The sequence below is a fragment of the Mesoplodon bidens genome (genome assembly GCF_964165515.1).
Source record: "Mesoplodon bidens genome assembly, chromosome: 1".
In the NCBI taxonomy this organism is placed as follows: Eukaryota; Metazoa; Chordata; class Mammalia; order Artiodactyla; family Ziphiidae; genus Mesoplodon; species Mesoplodon bidens.
In genome coordinates this window covers 145,623,259-145,645,127 of record NC_138176.1, presented here as the reverse complement: position 1 = coordinate 145,645,127, position 21,869 = coordinate 145,623,259, and the positions used below count along the sequence as shown (strand labels likewise).

Sequence of the window (21,869 nt, the reverse complement as noted above, 5' to 3'; positions counted from 1 at the left end):
GAGTGCATTTGGAGGTAGGGTCTTTAAGGAGCTACCTACAGTTAACTAAGGTCATAAGGGTGATCCCTGATCCAACGGGACTAGTGTCCTTATAAGAAGAGGAAGAAACACCAGATGCTCTGTGAGAGTCCACAGAGGAAAGGCCAGGCGAGGACACAGAGAGAAGGTGGCCATCTGCAAGTCAGGAGGAGATGTCTCAGGAGAAACCAACCTGCTGACATTTTGATTTGGACTTCCAGCCTCCATGACTGTGAGAAGATAACCTTCTGTTGCTTAAGTCATCTAACCTGTGGTATTCTGTTATGGCAGCCTGAGCTGCCTAATACAACCTCCTTCTGCAAAATTGGAATTAACTGTAGGATGAGTGAAAACTAGCAAGAACCCTACTTCCTATCTCAGAAATAACCTTTGGTCACAGAAACAAGTGTCGGTATACAAGCCTGCCATAATCCCCACCTCCAGACTTTGGCAGACAGCTGCAGAATGATTACCTACATGTGTCAATTATGGATGGGAGGTGGGGCTAGGCAGGGATACAAAGTTGAGAGAGGGCATTACATTGTTGCAAGAGCTGAAGTTTGGCCGTACATACAATCACTGCAAATATAAAGGGGCACTGGGGCCATAAGTAAATAGACAAGCCCAATGATATTAACAAATATGGAAATCTGAAAACACCAAATATTTCAAATCTTGAAATATCTCAAATCTATCTTCTAAAATATATCAAAACATGTTAAAAAGCATCATGACTTAAAGTTTAAATTAGGTGAATTACCAATGTTAATGGCAGTTTCCTGCTTGTCTCCTGTAAGGATCCAGATTTTGATGTCTGCTTTCATTAGAGTTTCTATGGTTTCAGGCACTTGATCTTGTAATTTATCCTCGATGGCTGTGGCTCCAAGTAGCTGAAGATTCTGGAGAAAGAGAGTGGCAACATTTTTTAAGATTAAAAAAAAAAAGTTTAGATTCTTTAAGAATGAAAAATTGAAGTGTATGTATGTTTTAAAATCAGAGACTAAATGGTAATTCATGAATTTGTTGTAAATTCCAAATACCCCACTGAGTTTTCTCTCTCAAGGATCCCTAATTTTCATCCAGTACTTTTGGCAGGAGACTTAGGCTCCCTGAAGCTACCTGTCCTACCTTACTCCTCCCTGAGGTAAGGAACTGATTCTAAAAACACACACACAAATGTAGAAGGGGGGAATCAAAAACAGTTAAAAAGGAGCAGGCAGCTATTAAGAAAAAATAAAAACAAAAACTATGGAAGATCACCACAGTGAAGAAGTAATCTAACTAATCTGTTTGAAAAAGAGTAAGGTTACAGGCTAACACTATTAAATTGTAATTTGATGCAGTGTCAGGAAATGTAGACACAAAATACAATGAGAAAGGATGAAGAAAGGAGCAATAAACAAAGTGATAGCATTAGTCTCTGAAAGAAAGAACAGGGCTGAGTGTTTTTCACATGGTTCCATGTTTGCATAGTGGAAGGTCAGAGACCATTAAAGATGGTATCTTTCATACAAGACTGAACACAACCAAAACACTCTGTGGAAAGCTGTTCTCATCTCTGACAAAGAAAAAGAATGGTTTCTTCTCTCATCTTCCTAAATGGAGGGAAAAGTGAGAACAATCTCCTGGCTGTTAGGGAAACCTGGCCTGCCAAATGGAAACAGATAATGGTGTTCTCGGTCCTAAATACATAGGAATGGGCAATGATGGACCAAGATTTAAATCTTTCTTTCCATCATGTGACCAGGCGTTGTCACTAGTTGGGTACGCTTCCCAACAGTGTGCTGCAAGCCACAACCGATTCTCAGTCTTACCCATTTTCCCCATAACCTAACCTCCAGAATGAACTACTTCAGCATTTATCTTTCTTCTCAACTATTTTCTCCCTTCTTGACTTCATTTTTTTATTTACAATATCAGACAAGGACAGACTAGATATAAGGGAGATTACTGCAAAGGATAGTGTCTGGGTTGATAATAACAAAGAAAGCATTCCACTTTCTATTTTTTCCTTTAACATTAATTCCTATTTACTTTTCATCACAATTCAAGTCTAAAAATAGCCCCAAGTCTCTGTAGGCATGGAAAATAAAGTTAAATATATATACAAACACGTAAGAGTGAGTGTGTGTAGTTGATGAGTATATTGCTTAGGAATGTTTTTGGCTATAAATAATAGAAAAATATCTGACTGAAAGTGGCTTAAAGGCTCCTATTTCTAACATCATTAGTACTGAAGTGGGTAGCTGTGGGTATAAGATTGTTGGCTTGACCACATTTTCACGCATTCTCCAGATCTCTCTCAATGTCTCAAGGTGGCTGTTGTAGCTATAATTATAACAGCCACACTGAAGACAAGAAAAAGGTGGTAAAACCAACTGTATCCACCTCTTATTTGAAAAGCAAAAGGGTTTCTAAAAGTCCTCAGCGTACTTCCAAATACAGCAACTGGCCCAATGGTGCTACATGGCCATCCTGAACTGTTAGTATTTAGCTTTTCCAGCTTCAGTGGAGGGGCAAGGCAGAAGGGCAGTAGGAATAGGTGTTAAATTAGCTGGCCTGCAGTCTCTGCCACAGGGCTTAAATATAGATGGGCGAGCCTATGCATCAGTGTTAGCATATACACGCATGCATGTGTTTACGTGCGTAGGTAATGTGTACAGACACACACACATCCACCACGGCCCTGCCTGGTGAAACGTGGCTCATCCTGGAAGTCCAAAAGAAGTTTTCCTTTACTTCTTAAAACAAGTTTTCCCCTCTGCTGTGCTCTGATAGAACTTTGCTCATCTTTACATACTTAATTTATCATATTAAGATTACCTGTTTAAACTATGACTCTGGTAGTTTTGTTCAAAATTAGGGATCATGCCTCCAAGCTCCTTGTTTCTTCACAAATGAGGAGACAGGAGCCCAGAAGGGGGCAATGATTTGTCACAGTGACATAACTTGATAGATTACGGAAGGGCAGGGCTTGAACCAAGATCCTCTGTATTGCCCATCACGTTCTTGTCCCTTTGTGTCTAGGATGGTGCACAAGACAGTGGTCAACTCCCAGTCTCTGCCCCATAAATGTTGGCTGAAGTAAATTAAGTAGGCATCAGTCTGTGAGGGGCTAGTGTTGACTTCTTTAAGTTCTTTTCTACTTAAGTAATATTAGGTAGAGGAACAAATGCAGCTCCTGCTCTGGTTGTAGGCTGATGTCCCTATTTGGCATGAGGGAGTGAAGGGCCCTTAACTTGGGCATATTCCTCATAAGAATGCTGGCCTGAGCACTAAGTGCTGACTCGAAGAAGACCCTGTGAGCCCAGACATACCACATCAGATTCCGAGGAGATGCTGAAGAAGAGCTCTGGGGAGTCTTTGGGCCCTGGCTACCTATAAAAAGTGCAATTTTAAGTTGAAAAAGGAAAAGTAGGGACCAGGTTCTGTTCACCTTTATACTGTATCTCCAGAACACTGATAGTTAGCATCTGGTATATTTGCAGAGTGAGTGAATGACAAAACAAACAAAAAACAAAAACAAAAAAACCCCCAATCCAAATGTTCCAAAGTATTGTTGCAATCTAGACTATTTTCTCTTCAATATATTCCAAGTAACTTATGTAGCTATTAGATTCACTTGATGCATGACTTCCTAGTATATAATATATAAGACAGGAAGGCAAATTTCCTTCTTTAAAAAGATAGCATTATTTTATTATCTTTAATGGGAAACAGATTTGAAATCTATCAAAACCTGATGAATAATCATCATCAAGAAGTTCAAGAATGAAAAGGAAGACCAGTTCAGCATCAACTATGCCAGCATCACAACTGCTGTATTTCAACATTGAGACAATGATTCCATCAGTTCTTTCAGCTACTTTTAGGAAATCAGTAGCTAAATCATTCTGGCCCACATGCCAGGGAAGATCAGGATATAGTTGTGTTCAAATGTTAGATATTCCACGGAAAGCATGATAAGATTTTAAACGATCATGAAGATAGTTCAGTAATGTAAGCTCTCAAAAATTTTAAACCAAAAGTATTTTTTTTGTAGTATGTTTCACAAAACCCTGGGGTAACTAGATAATGTGAGAGCCAAGATGTGAATACATTAATTAGAAATATATAAACAAGTTTATTTGCCTATTTTCTAGTTCTACTTTAAGGGGATATATGAGCTCAGGAAGTACATGGGTATACACTACTCTGCACAAACCTAATAAAAATAAAATGACTGCATGGGGGAGATCAAAGCATATTTGAAAGAAGGAAAGCAGCTGGTTTTGCCCAGGTAAAAAGGAAACATTTTCCAAACCAGGCAAAGATAATATAAAGTACCAAAAATGTAGGGCCAGCAATGAATATGCTGAGAAATGTTACAAGTAGGTTAACTTGGAGTGTATTGGTGGCTACGATAACAGGAATTTCTAATGAAACATTTCTGAATATTTAGCAAAATTGCAGTGGGTCTACTTTGATGCCTACGAAAGAAAAATGACATTTGAAAGCCTGTTAATTTTCCCTTTATCCTCAGGTACAGCACTTACTAAGTTTAGTGGAAGGCTCTGCAGGCTCCTTTCCTTTGGCCCTGGTGTCATTTATTGTGAGATTAGATCTTGAGTGATAGGCTATTCAGCCTCTGGAAATGAATATCTTTAGCTACAATGATCATTAGGAAAAAAGATTTGAACTTTGCGTGCTTTTCCTGATCATAACACAAGAGCGTTTAGGCCATAATCAATTTCATCCCAAACATGTATTACCTTACACAGATGGCCACTAATGGTCACAATGGGAATTACATATTCAGCAAGTGTTGAAATGTGATAAAATTCCCATGGCATTTATGGAATTAAAAAAAAAACCCTCCAAAGACTAATTTTACTTTCAAAATGTCACTGTGCCAAAAGTTATAGAAGTTTCAGTTGATGCCTCTTTGATATAATATAGATTTAGTTATCACTGAAAAATCATGAAATAATATTTATTTACCTAGAAAAGTCATCAATAATCTTATTTTCTCTTTTAGATGTTCATAATGTAATGCTTTTAAAAAGGGATATAAGTATAAAATTTCTACCCTAGTGAAGATACAAACGTCATGTAGAGTATTTAAAAACTATGGTAAAGTGTATTATAACAGATTTGGAAATTGTGTTTTTTCCCCAATACATTTATATTACATGTATTGGGAAATAACGGAACCTTAAAATGACCTATTTCCATATAAGCAAATATTGTGTCAGGGCTTAGATTATTTCATATTTTTTAAAAGTTTATGATATGTTCCTAAATGAGGAAAAGCATAGTTATCAAACCCATATCAACTTGGGCTTCAGATGATAACATGGACTATCGGGCAGAAGTTTCTTTGAAGACAAATAAAAGGAATAATACTGGTAAATAAAGTTTTATCACTGGAGTAAATATGAATAAATAGTAGTAACATTTGGGAACCTTTGTTACAACATAAAATAAGATTGTGACTAGGCAGATGAAGAAACATTTCCTTAGCACAGAAATACCAGATACTGCTACGTGCTTTACACTGATTCATTCAGTTAATAGCTTCGGGGAGGTTGAATAAATTATGTCAGGTCAAACTGGGGTACAGCTGAGCTAGGATGGTAGAAACTAGACACCAAGAATCAATACACACCCCAAAGCAGCAAATGGAAAGTAAAACTGAGATTAAATGAAAGTTAGAATTTTATGTAAATCATCAGGTTTTTAAACATTTGTCTCTGTTGTTCAGTTTTTGGTAATACTTTGTTTCTGTGAATGGGTTTCAGCCTCAGTCCTGAGGTGTTCCTGCCAGGGGTACCTGTTTCCTTTTTCCACCTGCAGGCCCCAGACTCACATTTTGGGACTGGTTTCCTTCCACACACACACACACGTGTGCCTGCATTCATTCCCTCACACACACACTGAGCAGGTAGTTCTGGGCAAGATGGTGGGACACAACCATAGTCCCTTCCTTCCTCGAATTTGTACTTCAGAATCCAGTCTTTGGATCCTCCCTTCCTTGTTTTCTGACTGTACCCCCTTGCCTTGCATTGGTATCTGTTTCTCCTAGACCCTGCTGCCTGGCTGTCATCAAGCCCCAAGTAATTAGCCACAGGAGCAGAAATGGAGAGCAGCGGTCTTCAGATTTACCTGAAGGGCTTATTACACACAGATCAGTGGGCCCTACCCACAGAATTTCTCACTGAGTAGGTCTGAGATGAGGCCTGGAAATGTGCATTGGTGACAATGCTGCTGGTTTGAGGACCTAATTGCTTGTCTCCAGCAAGGTTGACAAACTTTTTCTGTAAAGAGACAGATGGTAAATATTTTAGGGTTTGAGGGCCGTACATTCTGTGCTGCAACGACTCAATGCTGTCACTGTAGTGTGAAAATGGCCAAAGACAATTTGTAAACAAATGGCTGGAGCTGTGTTCCAATAAAACTTTATTTACAAAAATAGGCAGTGGGTGAATGTGGTTCTTGTGCTGGAGTTTGCAGACCCTTGATGCATAATACTGGGGAGCAGTGCATCTCTGCACCAGCCTCCATCCTGACTGATTGCTTTTGATACTTCCTGGGTCAGCTCTGACCCTTCTTTCTTAGCCTGGCCTTAGGTCCTCTGGTCCCAGTTCTCTCTCCTCTCCTTGCAATCCCAAACTATAGACAGAGCCTCTCAACTGTAATATACGATTACCACCAGAGAAAAACAGTACTCTCCCTAAATACTCACATTACTATACGCTATATACTCTCTTAGAAGTAAACACAAAATTTTCTGTGAGTACAAAAGACAAAAACAGGAAATAAGTATTTTCTTAGTTTGGGTGGCTCAAAAAAACCATCCGACACGAGTTAACATTTGACCTAAAATCCTAAACGAAGAATTAAGAATTAGCCAAGCACTTGGGAGAGGTGGGGAGGGATGCGGGAAGAAATCCCAAACAGAAGAAATCACATGTTGCAAAGACAGAGGTATGCAAATGCACGTTGTGTTTGAGAAGCTGCCATTTAGTCAATATGGAATCGATAAATGAAGCGAGGTGTGTGGTGATTTAAATAATGCTAATTTAATAGGGTTGTTCTGAGGGTGAAATTGGATCAGTCATCTCAAACTCTGAGTAGTAAGTTAGGAAAACGATAAGCCTGGAAAAACTGGCAGGGAATGGAAATCAAAGGGGCTATTTTTTATGTTTGGGATTCCAAAGGCAAAGGGCATTTGGGGAAGAATTGTAGAAGGGGAGGGACAGGATCAGATTTACACTCAGAGAGTTCACTGGTGGCCAACTGGGGATGGATGGGGAAGAATGGAGGTTGCCAGACCAGTTGGAAGACTGTGGCAGTCATCATACTCTTTAGCTTTAAGGTATGGTAGCTCTGGAATACAGAGGCCCTGGTGGCCATGGGATTCTCAGAACCATTCTACAAGGCTGGCTCTCAAAGATCACTGGCTTCTCTCTGGTCTGCATTCCACTGGGCATCATTCACTCTTGTGCTTCTCTTCTCAACATCTCTTTGCACACAACAAAGGAGTTTTGTTTAACAGAAGAGACTCTCATACCTCTGTCCTTTCAGTTTAAGCTGAGCTAGAGTACACTAAGACTAACAGCGTTAAATCATTGGCATGGCTCATTAGCCTGCTTCTGGAGAAATCAGGCAACCAAGGCCAAGAAGGAGGTTTTAACTTGGTGCTTTTTGAACCACAGAAATCATATTTGAATTGTCACAGAGCCAAGGGCTTGCCAAATAAGGTCAGAATTCACACACCCAGCTGAAAAGAATCAGGATTTGAGAGGCGATTGGGTGTAGCCTGCAAAAACAACACATCCATCTTATCTGAGTGAGAAGACAGCAAAACCCAGTGTGGAAAGTCTACCTCAAAGCGTTCATAATTAGGGATCGATCAGCCAGAAAGGAGAAGCGTGAGATTAGAGATCTAAGGGAACATTAAGTACTTTCACTAAGAAGACTCTAGAGATGAGTTGAGGGAAAATCATGAAAAACATATTCCCACCTGCATTTTTTTTTTTTTTTTGCGGTACGCGGGCCTCTCACTGCTGTGGCCTCTCCCGTTGCGGAGCACAGGCTTCGGACGTGCAGGCTCAGCGGCCATGGCTCACGGGCCCAGCTGCTCCGCGGCATGCGGGATCTTCCCAGACCGGGCACGAACCCGCGTCCCCTGCATCAGCAGGTGGACTCCCAACCACTGCGCCACCAGGGAAGCCCCCCACCTTCATTTTTAAGGAGGATAGAGTACATTACATTACACAGGGTGCACACAGCCTGCCTCATTTCCTACGCAGACGGGTCCTGAATACCATGCCTCCCAATCCCAAGGGCTGATCTCATGATGACTCAACTACACACGTGCTTACATTTTACTTTTCAAGTCACCAACATTTTACATACATTCTTGCTTTCTTTTAAATCATGCTGGCAGAATAACATACGGATTAGGAACATGAGATTTGGAATTAAGACAGAACTGGGATTTGAATCCCTGCTCTGCCAACTACTGGATATGCGTCCTTCAGCAAATAACTTAAGAATTTCTAAATCAGCAAGATAAAGCTAATAATATGGCTGAACTAGAGTTGTTTTGAGGATGAAAATAGATTGTTTATCTTAACCTTTTTTTTTTTGAGTACAGGTAGGAAAAGATGTTGAGTACTTATCTAAGACTAGGTATGTCTATATCTTTTGTATAACCGATTTGCTTTGTTAATGTTAATAAATTATATACATTGCAAAATGCAACAACAAATTGTAAAAAAAAAAAAAAGATGAGTAAAACATAAATAGAAACAGAAGTTATAACATTTTCTTGCTTACCCCAATGGTTCACTTTGTGTACCCCACGTTAGAGGCCCTTGGAACTAACTAATCAAGTTAAGGAGCGGAGGACTTGAAGCTTAGTAAAGGCTCAAAAACTGGCAGGTCTTCTTAGTAGATAAGCTGACAGACTGCAAATGTTCTTAAGCAAACAGTAAAACAGGAAACTACTGGAATTTGAAACCACAAAATCACCAGTACATCATGTAAATTTTCATCTAGTATGGTTCAGTTTTTAGTACAAATGAAAGTGATATTGGCAGCTACTAAGAATAGAAACGGGTAGTTTTATCTGAAAAAGTATTCAGTTCGAATACAGAAATTACTGTGAATTTGGCAGTCATAAATGTTCAGGAAAAGTTCTGTTTTTCATTAAGTTTTCTATTTCTCTACGAATCCTCTACACCACTCCCCACCATATGTTGGAAAGGGTGCTGGACTGCTGTTAGTTACCCCGAGTGTAGTGGTCAATCTGTATTATGCCACATCAAGGCAGTCTTCTAAAAAATCCCAGAAATGTCAACCATATTTTGGGGAGGAACCAAGGAGATAATATAAAAAAAAGATCACTAACTACCTCACTGTCCTATCTTGGTGCCTATCACGGAGCCCAGGGTGCTAAGCCTTGTCTGCAATGACATTTTCCAGTGTTCAAGTTTACTGCCTATCTCCCTGCACTGAAATGAAGACAGGGATTTTTCCATCCTTTCCCCCTCCTGTGCCCCCAGAGCCCACAACAGAGCCTGACAAGTGCTGAGGCATTTGTTGTTGAATCTTTGCGACCAAGTGTGTCCCACATTTATATGTTAAATAACTAGGAAGAAAGGTTTTTTAAAAAATAACTGAGTCTAAATTTCTAACGAATGCATCCTTTAAAATCCTTAGCTACCTTTTCTAACACATCCCTAAAGCAATCCTAGTGACAACGCATTTGAAACCAACATCCTCAATGTGCAGAAAGCATGAACTATGTGGGTAACAGAAGGCAGGCTTTCGTTATGCAAGCAGTTACTAAGTAAATTTAGCCTTTGAATTAATTATTTAATTGACTCATTCATTTATTCATAAAATACTTATTCAGACAGGCAGTTCTTGGAGACACAGAGATGAATTCGATAAAAACGATCCCTGCTCTCATGAAGCTTCAATCTAGTGGAAGATATATATTAACTGTGAATTATAAAATTTGTGCATATAAGACACAACACAGCTCTCTGATTCAAAGGGGTGCTAAATGCTGCCAAAATTGTAGCTTTTTGATTACTCTTAAGCTCAAAAATGATCCTCTCTGACCCATAATTAATCTAAAAAACGTTAACAGATAAAAGTATGGGGTAAGTTTTGATTTTTCAAAAAGCATATTTTGTAATTTATGCCTCATAATAAGAGAAGAAGACAAGAACAATTTTATCACCAGGGAAATACTAGACAAGTATTATATCTCACTGTTTTCTGTAATGCTCAAGATAAATAATTTGCTTTCCCAAACATCAGAAGTGATTAGAAGGTAATTTATGCAATTGCATTTCCCTATTGAAGCAAATAAATACAAAAATTTTTCAAAAACTCTATTTACCATGAAGGAACACCTTCATATTTCAACCAATGGTTTAATTATAAAATATTCCCCAATAAGTAAGATCAAAGCCCTCTGTACCACTAATTTTCAAAGGAATCCAGCAGCATACTATGAGTATGAGGCAAATAAATTTTGTGTCTTAGAAATAAATATAAAGTAGCAGATCAAAGAGGAAGGTGAGAAATTAGAGAAACCACTGCTAAGGAAGTATAAGACTTGATAATTATTCCGTTATTTATTTGCAGTTTTTTCCCGACCAAATAAATTCTTAATTTAAAAAATAATCTAATATTTAAAAACATAGACCAACATTATAAGTGGTTTCATAACCTAAATTACAAGTCCAAATACATTGTCTTTCAAAAGAAATAGGCTAGGGGCTTCCCTGTTGGCGCAGTGGTTGAGAGTCCGCCTGCCGATGTAGGGGACGCGGGTTCGTGCCCCGGTCTGGGAGGATCGATCCCACGTGCTGCGGAGAGGCTGGGCCCGTGAGCCATGGCCGCTCAGCCTGCGCGTCTGGAGCCTGTGCTCCGCAACGGGAGAGGCCGCGGCAGTGAGAGGCCGGCATACCGCAAAAAAAAAAAAAAAAAGAAATAGGCTAAAGAAGGTAAAACAGGTCAAGTGTGTTGTCTGAAAGAATGAGACAACTGTAAATTCTTTCAAGTGGTGATGAACAGAGACGAAAAGGTGTTTTCTGTCCACAAAACCCAAGTGATGCTCCAATTCTCCTCAAACTGGGTCAAGACACCTCAAGTATCTGATGTGATTCTCATAATCTCTTAGGCATTTTAACTATGTGAGCCTTCTTGTTCCTGAATGTCTTGGGTTTCCTAGTAATAAATGTCACCTTCCTGACCTTTATTTAGTAAAAGAAAAAAGATGTTTCAGGAACATCCTGAAACAACTCATAGCATTAGAGAAATGATTTCTTTTTAATCCTGAAAAGTCTACCATCTGAATGCAAGTGATGGAGACCAAACTCTACAACTGTGTAGCAGAGATGTTGATGATATTTTATAGATGGATATAAAAGTCCTAAATCCTCTAAAAATGACTGTCACTAGGGAAAACCCTATCCAGAGAACTTTTTCAAACCTTTCACATCCTCTCTCCTTTACTGTGCCCTGGAGGTGAAGGGGGGCATTCCAGTGCTCAGATGAGCTGGGTAGAAAAGTAACAAAGCATTGCACCAAGGGACACATGGCATTATCTTCTTGGATGTTCTTGGCTTATTTGTATACATGTTTTTGGAATTATGCTAGGAGTTATAGCCTCCAAGGGAATAAGGCTTTTAACTAAATTTTGAAAACTGAATTACTTGTTTGAACAAACACTGGAGGGATAAGACAGACAGCAGGGTTTAAAAGTACAACCTTAACAATATTATAACATTTCCACTTATTTTGTAACATATTAAAAATACATTCTTGATTTCAGGAAAAGCTCTACAAATCTTCCACATTTTAAATGCCTTTAATGTAATGTTACCATTAATGTGTCAATGGCATTTTGCATCATTAATTCAAATATGGCCAGAAACATCTTGTGTATGACCACAAGGATGTTCTGATCTTTTGTTGAAAAGTGAGGGAAAATATCTATAGAAATTTTGAGACGCACATTTCCTAAAAATTTCACACACATACGGAATATTATCTGGTTTCCAAACTGTGTTCTGTGGAGCCCCAGAGTCCTGAAAAGCCACTCGTGGACCATGATGAGGGCAAGGTAGGGTCTGAAGGGAGAGACAGTTAGGGGCTTCTCCCCACCTCTCCACTTGTTAACCAGAGCAGCTCTGCTTCTGTATATTACATATACACTGAAAACATATAAATATATTCAGGTAATATTTAGTTTGGAAAATGGGTTCTGTTCTTAGAAAAAAAGAGAGATTTGAAAACCACTCTCACAGTTTAAAAGTCATTATCTTACAAGTCCAATATTATGGTCTATATGAAAAATAGATCCCAACCATATGAAAAATAGATTACAATAAACGAGTCTCATTTAAAGTAGCCAAGGAAGAAGCCAAAATGGATGAGCCTAGGACTATGACAGCTCAATTTAAGTTAGAGTGACACACCAGCAGAACCTGCGCTGACACACTGAAACCCACCTCACTACGATGTGTGATAACAGTCCCCCACAACTCCTCCTGAATACCAATCCCAGCTGATTTTAACAAAGAATGGAAGCTCAGACCAAGGGAGACCCGCTATCACCCCACAGTCCCCAAACGATCAGGGAGGATAATAATTTTTCAGAAAAGCAGCTTTTAGTTGCAGGGACCCCTCTGTGTCATTGTGCCTATTCTTTTTCTTCTAAGAAGACCTCTGCTCTCCTTTAACTGGTAAAATAATCTTTTGAGGCTCATTTCAAAAGTTACCAGCCCTCTGAAAGCTTGCTATGGCCCAAGTTTGTGGGTCACTCCTCTGGATTTCCTGGAGGAACTGGTTCAGACCATGACACTCAGAGGGCCACACTGAGTGTTCCTTATTTGGTTGTGCATCCCTGATACCTGGCATCTATTAACCTCTTAATGAAAGTTACTTAAGTTAATTACTGAAAGAAACGATGGTTTCAGGGGATATAGAAAATCAGTCCTTATATGGAACAAGCTGGCTGACCATGGGAACCAATCTCTTCACCTTTCTGATTTTTCAATAAAAGACAGCATGGCTTATCATGAAGTAAAGAGGAATTAGCTATAAATTCTCTTTTTCATTTATTTTAGGTAAGAGACAGTCATAAGGGAGGCTTCTGTATCTGTAAACTAAAAATATATAAATACATGTAATGGAGTTCCCCAGGCAACTTAAATTTCAATGTGACTCGCGATCGCCATCTGCTGGAAGAAAGGTTGAACATCTGTTTGAGTTAAAAGAGCGAAGTCAAAATTTAATGACAGATATTAAACACACACACACACACACACACACACACAACTGTTAAACCTATAAAATCGAATCTATAAACTCTAGGACATTCACAGTAAAAATGTTAGGCACATTAAACATTGAACTCCAGAATCTGCTACGGTGCACTTCAATGAGAAACAAAATTTAGTGGTTAGAATCCACTTAAAATATTTATTGTCAGTTATTATATATTAATTCTACCATTGCCACAGGGGAAAAGGCTACATTATATTCAGGCTGTGTAGGAAAGGAGACAGGAGAAAAAGAATCATTTCCAAACAGTCTTTTTTTTTAACTTCTCAAAAGAGTAAGAAAAGCCAAAGATTAAGAATCAATACCATTAGTACTTTAAGACAATATGGGACTTTGGTTGGAGATATTGAAAGAGATTATAGTCATGGTCTCATAAATAAAAAATTACTTTATTTCACTAATATTCCAAAGACATAATCATATATAAGGATATTAGAAAAGAAAGGGAGAGAGAAATTCAATAAATTAATAACAAGTCTCCTGCTGTGTGTGCACATCTAAAATTGGTGGCGGTGGTGGGATTTATCGAGTTGGAGGGTTCCATACATGCTATCACAAGTCTTCTGAGAAATAAGGAGGATACAAAATAGGTTCAAATATAAGGGAGGGATGAGACACAAACTAGTTTCTAAAGTGATCTCAATCCACTGAGAAGACAAGTGAACAGTATCTAGACTCACAAGTGGCAACTGCATACCAGAGAAAACCACCTCCAGCTGTAACATGCCACTGCCGGTATTACACAGAGTGGGTGGCATGTGGGGAGAGGAAGGAGGGAAGGGTCCAGGGAGACATCCATGGTGCTGGCTACCAACCAAGACAGGAAGTACATTGAGAGAGACGAAGAAAAAACATGTCAGTCGTCACTCATCTGAAGGCAAGATCAACTTGAAGCAAGCTTGAGTCTATGCCTTATTAACATGAGTATAGTTGAAGGAATTATGTAATTAGGAGGTTAGAATGAAGATACTCGAGTGGCTAAGAGTATGAACTCTGGAGCCAGAGTGAGAATTCTGATTCACCCTCTACGAGCCGAGTAATCTCTGTAAAATTACTTAACCTCCCTGGTACCCTGGTTTCTTCATCTGTACTGGGATAATTAACACTACCTACCTCAAAGGGATGCTATGAAGATTAAATAATTTAATACAGGGGTCCCCAACCCCCGGGCCATGGACCGCTATGGGTTCGTGGCCTGTTAGGAACCTGGCCCACAGCAAGAGGTGAGCGGCGGGAGAGCGAGCGAAGCTTCATCTGTATTTACAGCCACTCCCCATCAATCACATCACTGCCTGAGCTCCACCTCCTGTCAGGATTATGGTGAGTCGTATAATTACTTCATTATATATCACAATGTAAAAATAATAGAAATAAAGTGTACAATAAATGTAATGTGCGTGAATCATCCCAAAACCATCCTCCCTCCCTGGTCTGTGGAAAAACTGTCTTCCATGAAACTGGTCCCTGGTGCCAAAAAGGTTGGGGACCACTGGGTTAATAGATTCAAGTGCTACAAACAGCACATAGCACACGGTAAGTACAACATGAAAATGCTTGCTATTTTTAATTCAGGAAGCAAGATTTCTTGCTATTTATGCAGCATCAATCATAGTGTATCCATCACTTTTTTGGCTGAATAGCCTTGGTTTCTTTGCCGGTAAAATGAGGATATTTATAGTTGTGGCAGAAATGATGGATGTATCTAAGTGACCAATGACAGGCCAGGTATAAGCACTGGGTTGTTCACTTATACATTCTATATGATTGGCTATGGAGTCACACAAGCTGTATATTTATTATATTACTTTGTATTACACATTATATGCCTTCATTAACTATATACACACATGCCTGCGTGTGCAGCTTGTGTGCATGTCTGTGTGTGGGCAGGGGGCATGCACACCTTCAGCAATGCTGATGCAATGGAAGACTTTGGCAAGGGTATTGCTAGATGAGACTAAATTTGATCCAAAATTGTGAAAAGAGCCCAGATCTATATAAAGCAATTCCAGAGACTTTTCAGCAAAAACTTTAAGAGCTGTCAGTGCTTAGACGGGAGGAGATTCAACAGTTTAGCGGTGTGTCAGGATATTTTGATTTTAATTTTATTGGCCCCTTGAATTAAGACAAGTTTTCTGGAAACCAAACTTTCCTTATGGGCAAAACAGTCTTCCACGTACCTTTTCAATTAACTCGTAGCTCTCTTCCAGTTTGAGCAGCCTGTTCTGCACGGACGTGGACGCCCGCTGATAGACCGTTCGCCACTCCTGAAAGTCACTCTCTGAAATCTCAGCCACGGCAAAACACAAAGTTCTTAACCCTGAAAAAAGGGAGCATACACCCCCCACCACAACATCAAATAAGATTTTGTTCAGAAGTCTGACACTTCCATTTTTTTTTTTTTTTCCCCAGAGCACAGTGATATTTATCTGGTGCTCAGGAAATTTACAGTTAGGTAGAATGATGCTGCAGCCACTCTGCAAAGCAGTTTGGTAATTTCTAGGAATGTAAAACATAAATATATGACCCAGCAATTTCACTCCCAGCCACCTACCTAAGAGAAATGAAATCATACATCCACACAAAGACTTGTAGGTAAATGTTCATTAGCAGCATCATTCATACCAGCCCCCAAAAGGAAACAGTCCAAATGTCCATCAACTGGTGAACAGATAAACAAAAACTGGTGTATCCATACAACAGAATACTCCTGAACAATGAAAAGGAATGGAGTAGTGATGCATACTGCAGCATAGATGACCTCCAAAACCATTATGTTAAGTGGAAGAAGCCAGACACAGAAGATCACATATTGTAGAATTTCATTAAAAGAAAAGTCCAGAAAAGGTAAATTTATAGTGACAAATAGTAGGTTAATTTTCCTGGGGGGTTGGAGTGTGGGTAAGGGGTGCCTGCAAACAGCATGAAGTTTCATTCTGGGGTGAAAGAAGTGGTTTAAATTTGGATTGACACTTCCATTTTTATTTAACGAAGTCTCATTTCGATAACACTGATTCAGTTCAAACAATATGTTGAAATCTGATAAAAGTTCAATGGAACCTTAGTGTCCAATTTCCCAGCTCTTTCAATCCACCCTCCATGCCTCGAGTAACTTTTCTAAAATCTGAATGAATCTTATCAGGTTATTCTTTGCGTGAAGTCTTTTAATCGTTCCCCAGGATGAAGTCCAAACCTCAGAGTCTGGCTCAGTCACCACATATCAATTGCCTTCCACCTCATTCTCTGCCATTCACTTCCCATGCTAGGGTCTTTGCACAAACTGGTCATTTTTTTCTCCATTCCACCCTCTCTCAATCCCCCTCTGCTGCCTGCCTTGCATCTACTTTAAGACTCAGTTCTTAAAACCATCTCTTTGAAGCATCCTCCTCTCACCTAGACCCCAAAGGCAGAAATCCCCAACACTCCTGTGGTATGAATGACAATGTTTCATATTGTTTTTCTTGTGATCTCCTACATTAGCTTGAAGCTCCTGAAGGGCAGGGTCCCAGAGTTCTTCATACCTGTAACTCCAGGGGGCACGAACCTGTGTCCCCTGCATCGGCAGGCGGACTCTCAACCACTGCGCCACCAGGGAAGCCCCACAGCTGATGTTTGAAGTGACCTACTTCCAGTGCTTAATGCCTGTCAATTTTATAATTCACTTGGAGGCTACCCTCAGCCAGAAAAAAGTTGATGCGCTGGAACAAGGAAGAGGCAGAAGCATTTGCCAGCCATGATAAATGCAGTTAACTAGGTTCCCAAGAAGACAATGTCCTCGCTCAAGGTCATTTAGCTCTCAGACAGTTAGGTGCTAGTGATCTCAAGTCAAATAAAATATGGCTGGGACCATGTCAGAAAAAGAAGCAAAGAAGATGGGCTTCCCTGGTGGCGCAGTGGTTAAGAATCTGCCTGCCATCAAAAAGAGTCATGTACCACAATGTTCATTGCAGCACTATTTACAATAGCCAGGACATGGAAGCAACCTAAGTGTCCATCGACAGATGAATGGATAAAGAAAATGTGGCACATATATACAATGGAATATTACTCAGCCATAAAAAGAAACGAAATTGAGTTATTTGTAGTGAGGTGGATGGACCTAGAGTCTGTCATACAGAGTGAAGTCAGAAAGAGAAAAACAAATACCGTATGCTAATGCATATATATGGAATCTAAAAAAAAAATGGTTCTGAAGAACCTAGGGGCAGGACAGGAATAAAGACGCAGACAAAGAGAATGGACTTGAAGATACAGGGAGGGGGAAGGGTAAGCTGGGACGAAGTGAGAGAGTGGCATGGACATATATACCAAATGTAAAATAGATAGCTAGTGGGAAGCAGCTGCGCAGCACAGGGAGATCAGCTTGGTGCTCTGTGACCACCTAGAGGGGTGGGATAGGGAGGGTGGGAGGGAGATGCAAGAGGGAGGAGATACGGGGATATATGTATATATATAGCTGATTCACTTTGTTATAAAGCAGAAACTAACACACCATTTTAAAGCAATTATACTCCAATAAAAGATGTTAAAAAAAAATCCACCTGACAATGCAGGGGACACGGGTTCGAGCCCTGGTCTGGGAGGATCCCACATGCCATGGAGCAGCTGGGCCCATGCGCCACAACTACCGAGCCTGTGCTCTAGAGCCCGTGTGCCACAACTACTGAAGCCTGCGTGCCTAGAGCCCGTGCTCTGCAACAAGATAAGCCACCGCAATGAGAAGCTTGCTCACCGCACTGAAGGGTGGCCCCCGCTCACCACAACTAGAGAGGGCCGTGCATAGCAGTGAAGACCCAACACAGCCAAAAAAAAAAGAAGCAAAGAAGGTAGGACATAAAGTGGCCAGAGGACTCCATCTTCCAAGAAAGGAGTAGGGTTGTCCACTGCCAGATCACTTTGAGTAGAACTTAAATCTTTGGGCCATATTAGGACATGTTTTTCTCTTCCGGAAACCTGGCTGGAAACTTACTCTGGGGTAGCCATGGTGCACAAGTGTTGTTCACCTAGGGCCAGAGAGAAAGGGGTGGAGGTGGAGGCCAAGCCAATTGGAATGTGTCTAGGAGCTGGAATATCTTTAACATCACAACCAGAGAGGAGAAAGATGCTCCTCTAACCCTCCTCAAAAAAGGAACCTGTGCTGTGTGCTGGGTAGGTTGTACCTGCCAGGCCCCTCTGAAGTTGCACCTCATGGAATCTGAACTCTACAGACGTGTGGGTCTTCATGCTCTTCCACTTTTGGAGGAGAAATGGGAGAAGGTTCTTCATGTTCCTGCTTTTCAAAGCCTAGTGCTTTTAAAATCATTCCTATCTTTCTGTAGCTTGGATTAAGAGGAAAAGGATTGGATCAGAGGTCAGGCTTGGTGCCGCTGGTAACAGTTCCAGCAGAAGCAGACAAGAGTGAAAACTTGGATGGGAGATTCAGATATGGCACTGGCCACTTTTGTTAAGTTTAGAGATAAGATTCTATAAGTTCCTGTAGGAACTGACCCTAATGCGTAACAACTCTCACTTCCTTTCATCTCATCTAGATCATCTCCCTAGACTACATTTCAGTAGAACAGAGACAGAACTAAGCATGTTTGCCACGGATTCTCAGGTCTCACACAGAGCCTGGCAAGGTGGTAGGGGCTTAATAAAAAGTTCTGGGTTGACACTAAGTTGAATAACTATTTTAATAGTTACAGAGATTTATTTATTTCTTCTCCTCTTTCTTAGATTAGAATACCCAGTTCTTCGACTCTTGTTTCTTTCCTTCTGCATTGCTTGAGCTATAAAGCATTTAAGCTGTAAACAGAGAGAGGTCTGGCCATTGGCTTGGGGGAATCACATGACCAGTGACGCACACTCTCCAGCTGCCCAGGGCTGCCATGTGGGGAGTGTCTCCTTGCTTCCTTCTCTGCCCAGGTCCAAGGCTGTGGGTGACACAGGCCAGACCAGGGAGCAGCCTGGCATCTCCTGAGTGGTGACCCAGTAGCCCGCTTCCATCTTTTCCTTGGAATCTGCTCCTCTTTCTTGGCAGCGAGGCAGGGCCCAACTTCCTCTACAGTAACTTAGTTTCTGTGCACTGTTTTTTTTTTTTTTTTTTTGCGGTACGCGGGCCTCTCACTGTTGTGGCCTCTCCCATTGCGGAGCACAGGCCCCGGACGCGCAGGCTCAGCGGCCATGGCTCACGGGCCCAGGTGCTCCGTGGCATGTGGGATCTTCCCAGACCGGGGCACGAACCCGCGTCCCCTGCATTGGCAGGCGGACTCTCAACCACTGTGCCACCAGGGAAGCCCTCTGTGCACTTTTAACTGATCTCAGAGGTGCCCGTGAGGTGTAGAGTAGGAAGGGAGAGAGCTGCTGAGGGAGTAGGGCTGAGAAGTCCCTCACACCCTCCAGCATGGCCTTTGAGCCAGGCCTTAGGGACCATGCCTGTCACTTGTGGGTGCCCTTTGTTACCACTTGTGTGTTTGAAGAAAGTCTGAAATGCTGGGAAAAAAAAAACTGTAAACAGTATCTATTCTAAAAAGCAAACAGATTTATAGGTCCTACATTCCCTAAAACGTGGGGACAAAGTCTCTCAAAATTTTAATAAATACAGGAGAGTGAAATAAAAATAATGGGTGGGAACAGCATAGAGTAGAATCTAAATTATCAACATTTATTTTTATCTTACTTTAGGAATCTCTAAGTAAAATAATAAGAATGATCCTGTAAGATATTAGTAGTATATGATTTCATTTTCTTTTAATTATGCTTTATTGCCATATTACACTCACCTTCTGTAGCAAACTGCTCTAAATGTTTTAGGGTAATTTCTTTGTATTTTGAAGTCTCTGCTAGTCGGTCATAAATTACAGTGTCCTGGAAAACGAACAGAAGGTATAACACAGTTAAACTAAGAATTCTGAGTTTAATAAAGTTGATGTTGGCAACATTATTAGCAGCAAATGAGTATTAAAAAAATCACTTTTAGCATTAGTGTTGAAGCACAAAATATTTTTCCCTAATAGCACTGTTTCCCTTATGACAGTAAGAAATAAGGTTCTAGTCCTATATTTTCATCTTTCTCCTTTCTGAATAAATCCATAGTTACTGCAATGTTCAAAACCTCATATTCTATCAATACTTCGCCTACCTGTGATGTGCTGCAATATCTCCCCCAACCCCTGAAGATTTTGCAGAACAATGCAGTGTTCATAGGTGCTATAAGGAAGAATGGTCCAGGACACAAAGAGTTTGGGAAATGCTGGACTAAACAAAGCTAAAGAGCTTGCCCTGCTGCAATACTTCTTAGAGCCTTTAAAACGCTAATGTGCATGGTGGTTCCAAGGGGGCGGTATGGTATATGCCCCAAACTTACTACTGAACCTTTTAGAGGTTAGGGCATCTTCATGGGATTGGTGCTCACAAAAGAACAAACTCTGAGAAACACAGGTCTAAATTCATGGAGTGGGCTGGTGGGTAGAGCAGGGAGGATCTTGGACAAACCTAGAGTTGTCTTAGAGATGAATATTTCTGATTGTGTCACTTTGGCTTTACGGCTCAATTTATTTAGTCTGTAAAATTAAATTACCGGATTATCTTTAAAGTCCCTTTCAGCTTTAACTTTAAGCATCAGTACGCTTCTCTAATTTTTGTCCCTTTATAAATTGCCTATTGTTCCTTTAGTTGTTCTTCAGCTTGGGTTTAATGTTTTAGGAATTTTAGTATTTGGCCTTCATGGTTTTATTAGACCAGGAAAAAATAAATCATTTACCTGCAATTACTTTCTCAGTGGCATTACTCATTTTGGGGTCTCCAGTCTCAGGGCTGAGATTTGGAAGCAGACTAATGGAGTATGATTTAGAACCCTTGAGAGAAACAGAACTTAGTGACCTCAGAACAGATGGAATATTCCAGGCTCCAATTATGAATTTCTCTTCATTTTTCAGTGGTGGAATGGGAAGAGGGGCAAAGCAAAAGGAAATGATAATTTCCCCTCATGGCTCCTTTCTGAGAACGAAAGGTATAACTTACAAACTATTTTTTTGAGAGGCTATTGAAATTTTCCATGAAATTAAAATAGGCCATTTTAAAATTAAGAAAATCTTAAAAAAATTAAAGCCATGAAAACAAAAGTGATACGTAATAAAGCTAGGGAGATTAAATTCTGCAATGTAATTAAGCATTCTAGTGGAAAAAACTGATGATCAGACTAGAAGAATTTTCTACCCTCTTTATAGTATCAAGGAAAGCAGGGCACAGAATGTGGTCTTCTGCATGAATTGCATAGTATGTTTTAAATGACAATCACAACTGGCCATGCTTATGTGTGAAAAATAAATACATACAGATACCTTCACCCAAAGTAACTTTCAGTTATTCAGGGGGCCACATCAAGTATTTGATACATTGTTAGGAACCAAAAAATGTTTCTTCACAAGAACGAAAGCTGTGCATCTCCTAGGATCAGACCTTGAACCTACTGAGTCTACCTTTATATAAAATCCTAAATGGATTTATGTATCTGGTGT

General features: G+C 40.2%; 1 protein-coding gene across 4 annotated transcripts in view; it reads right to left on the bottom strand.

The window, feature by feature from the left end:
• The window catches only part of ATP8A1 (ATPase phospholipid transporting 8A1), a 235,941-nt gene that overhangs the window by 98,702 nt on the left and 115,370 nt on the right, over positions 1-21,869 (bottom strand). For all 4 annotated transcript variants that reach the window (XM_081225745.1, XM_081225744.1, XM_081225746.1 and 1 more), the window contains 3 exons: positions 20,133-20,217; positions 15,552-15,691; positions 779-917 (listed from right to left, as the gene is read on the bottom strand). In XM_081225745.1, coding sequence (XP_081081871.1) covers positions 779-917; positions 15,552-15,691; positions 20,133-20,217 — 364 coding nt within the window. The remainder of the gene's footprint in view (positions 1-778; positions 918-15,551; positions 15,692-20,132; positions 20,218-21,869) is intronic.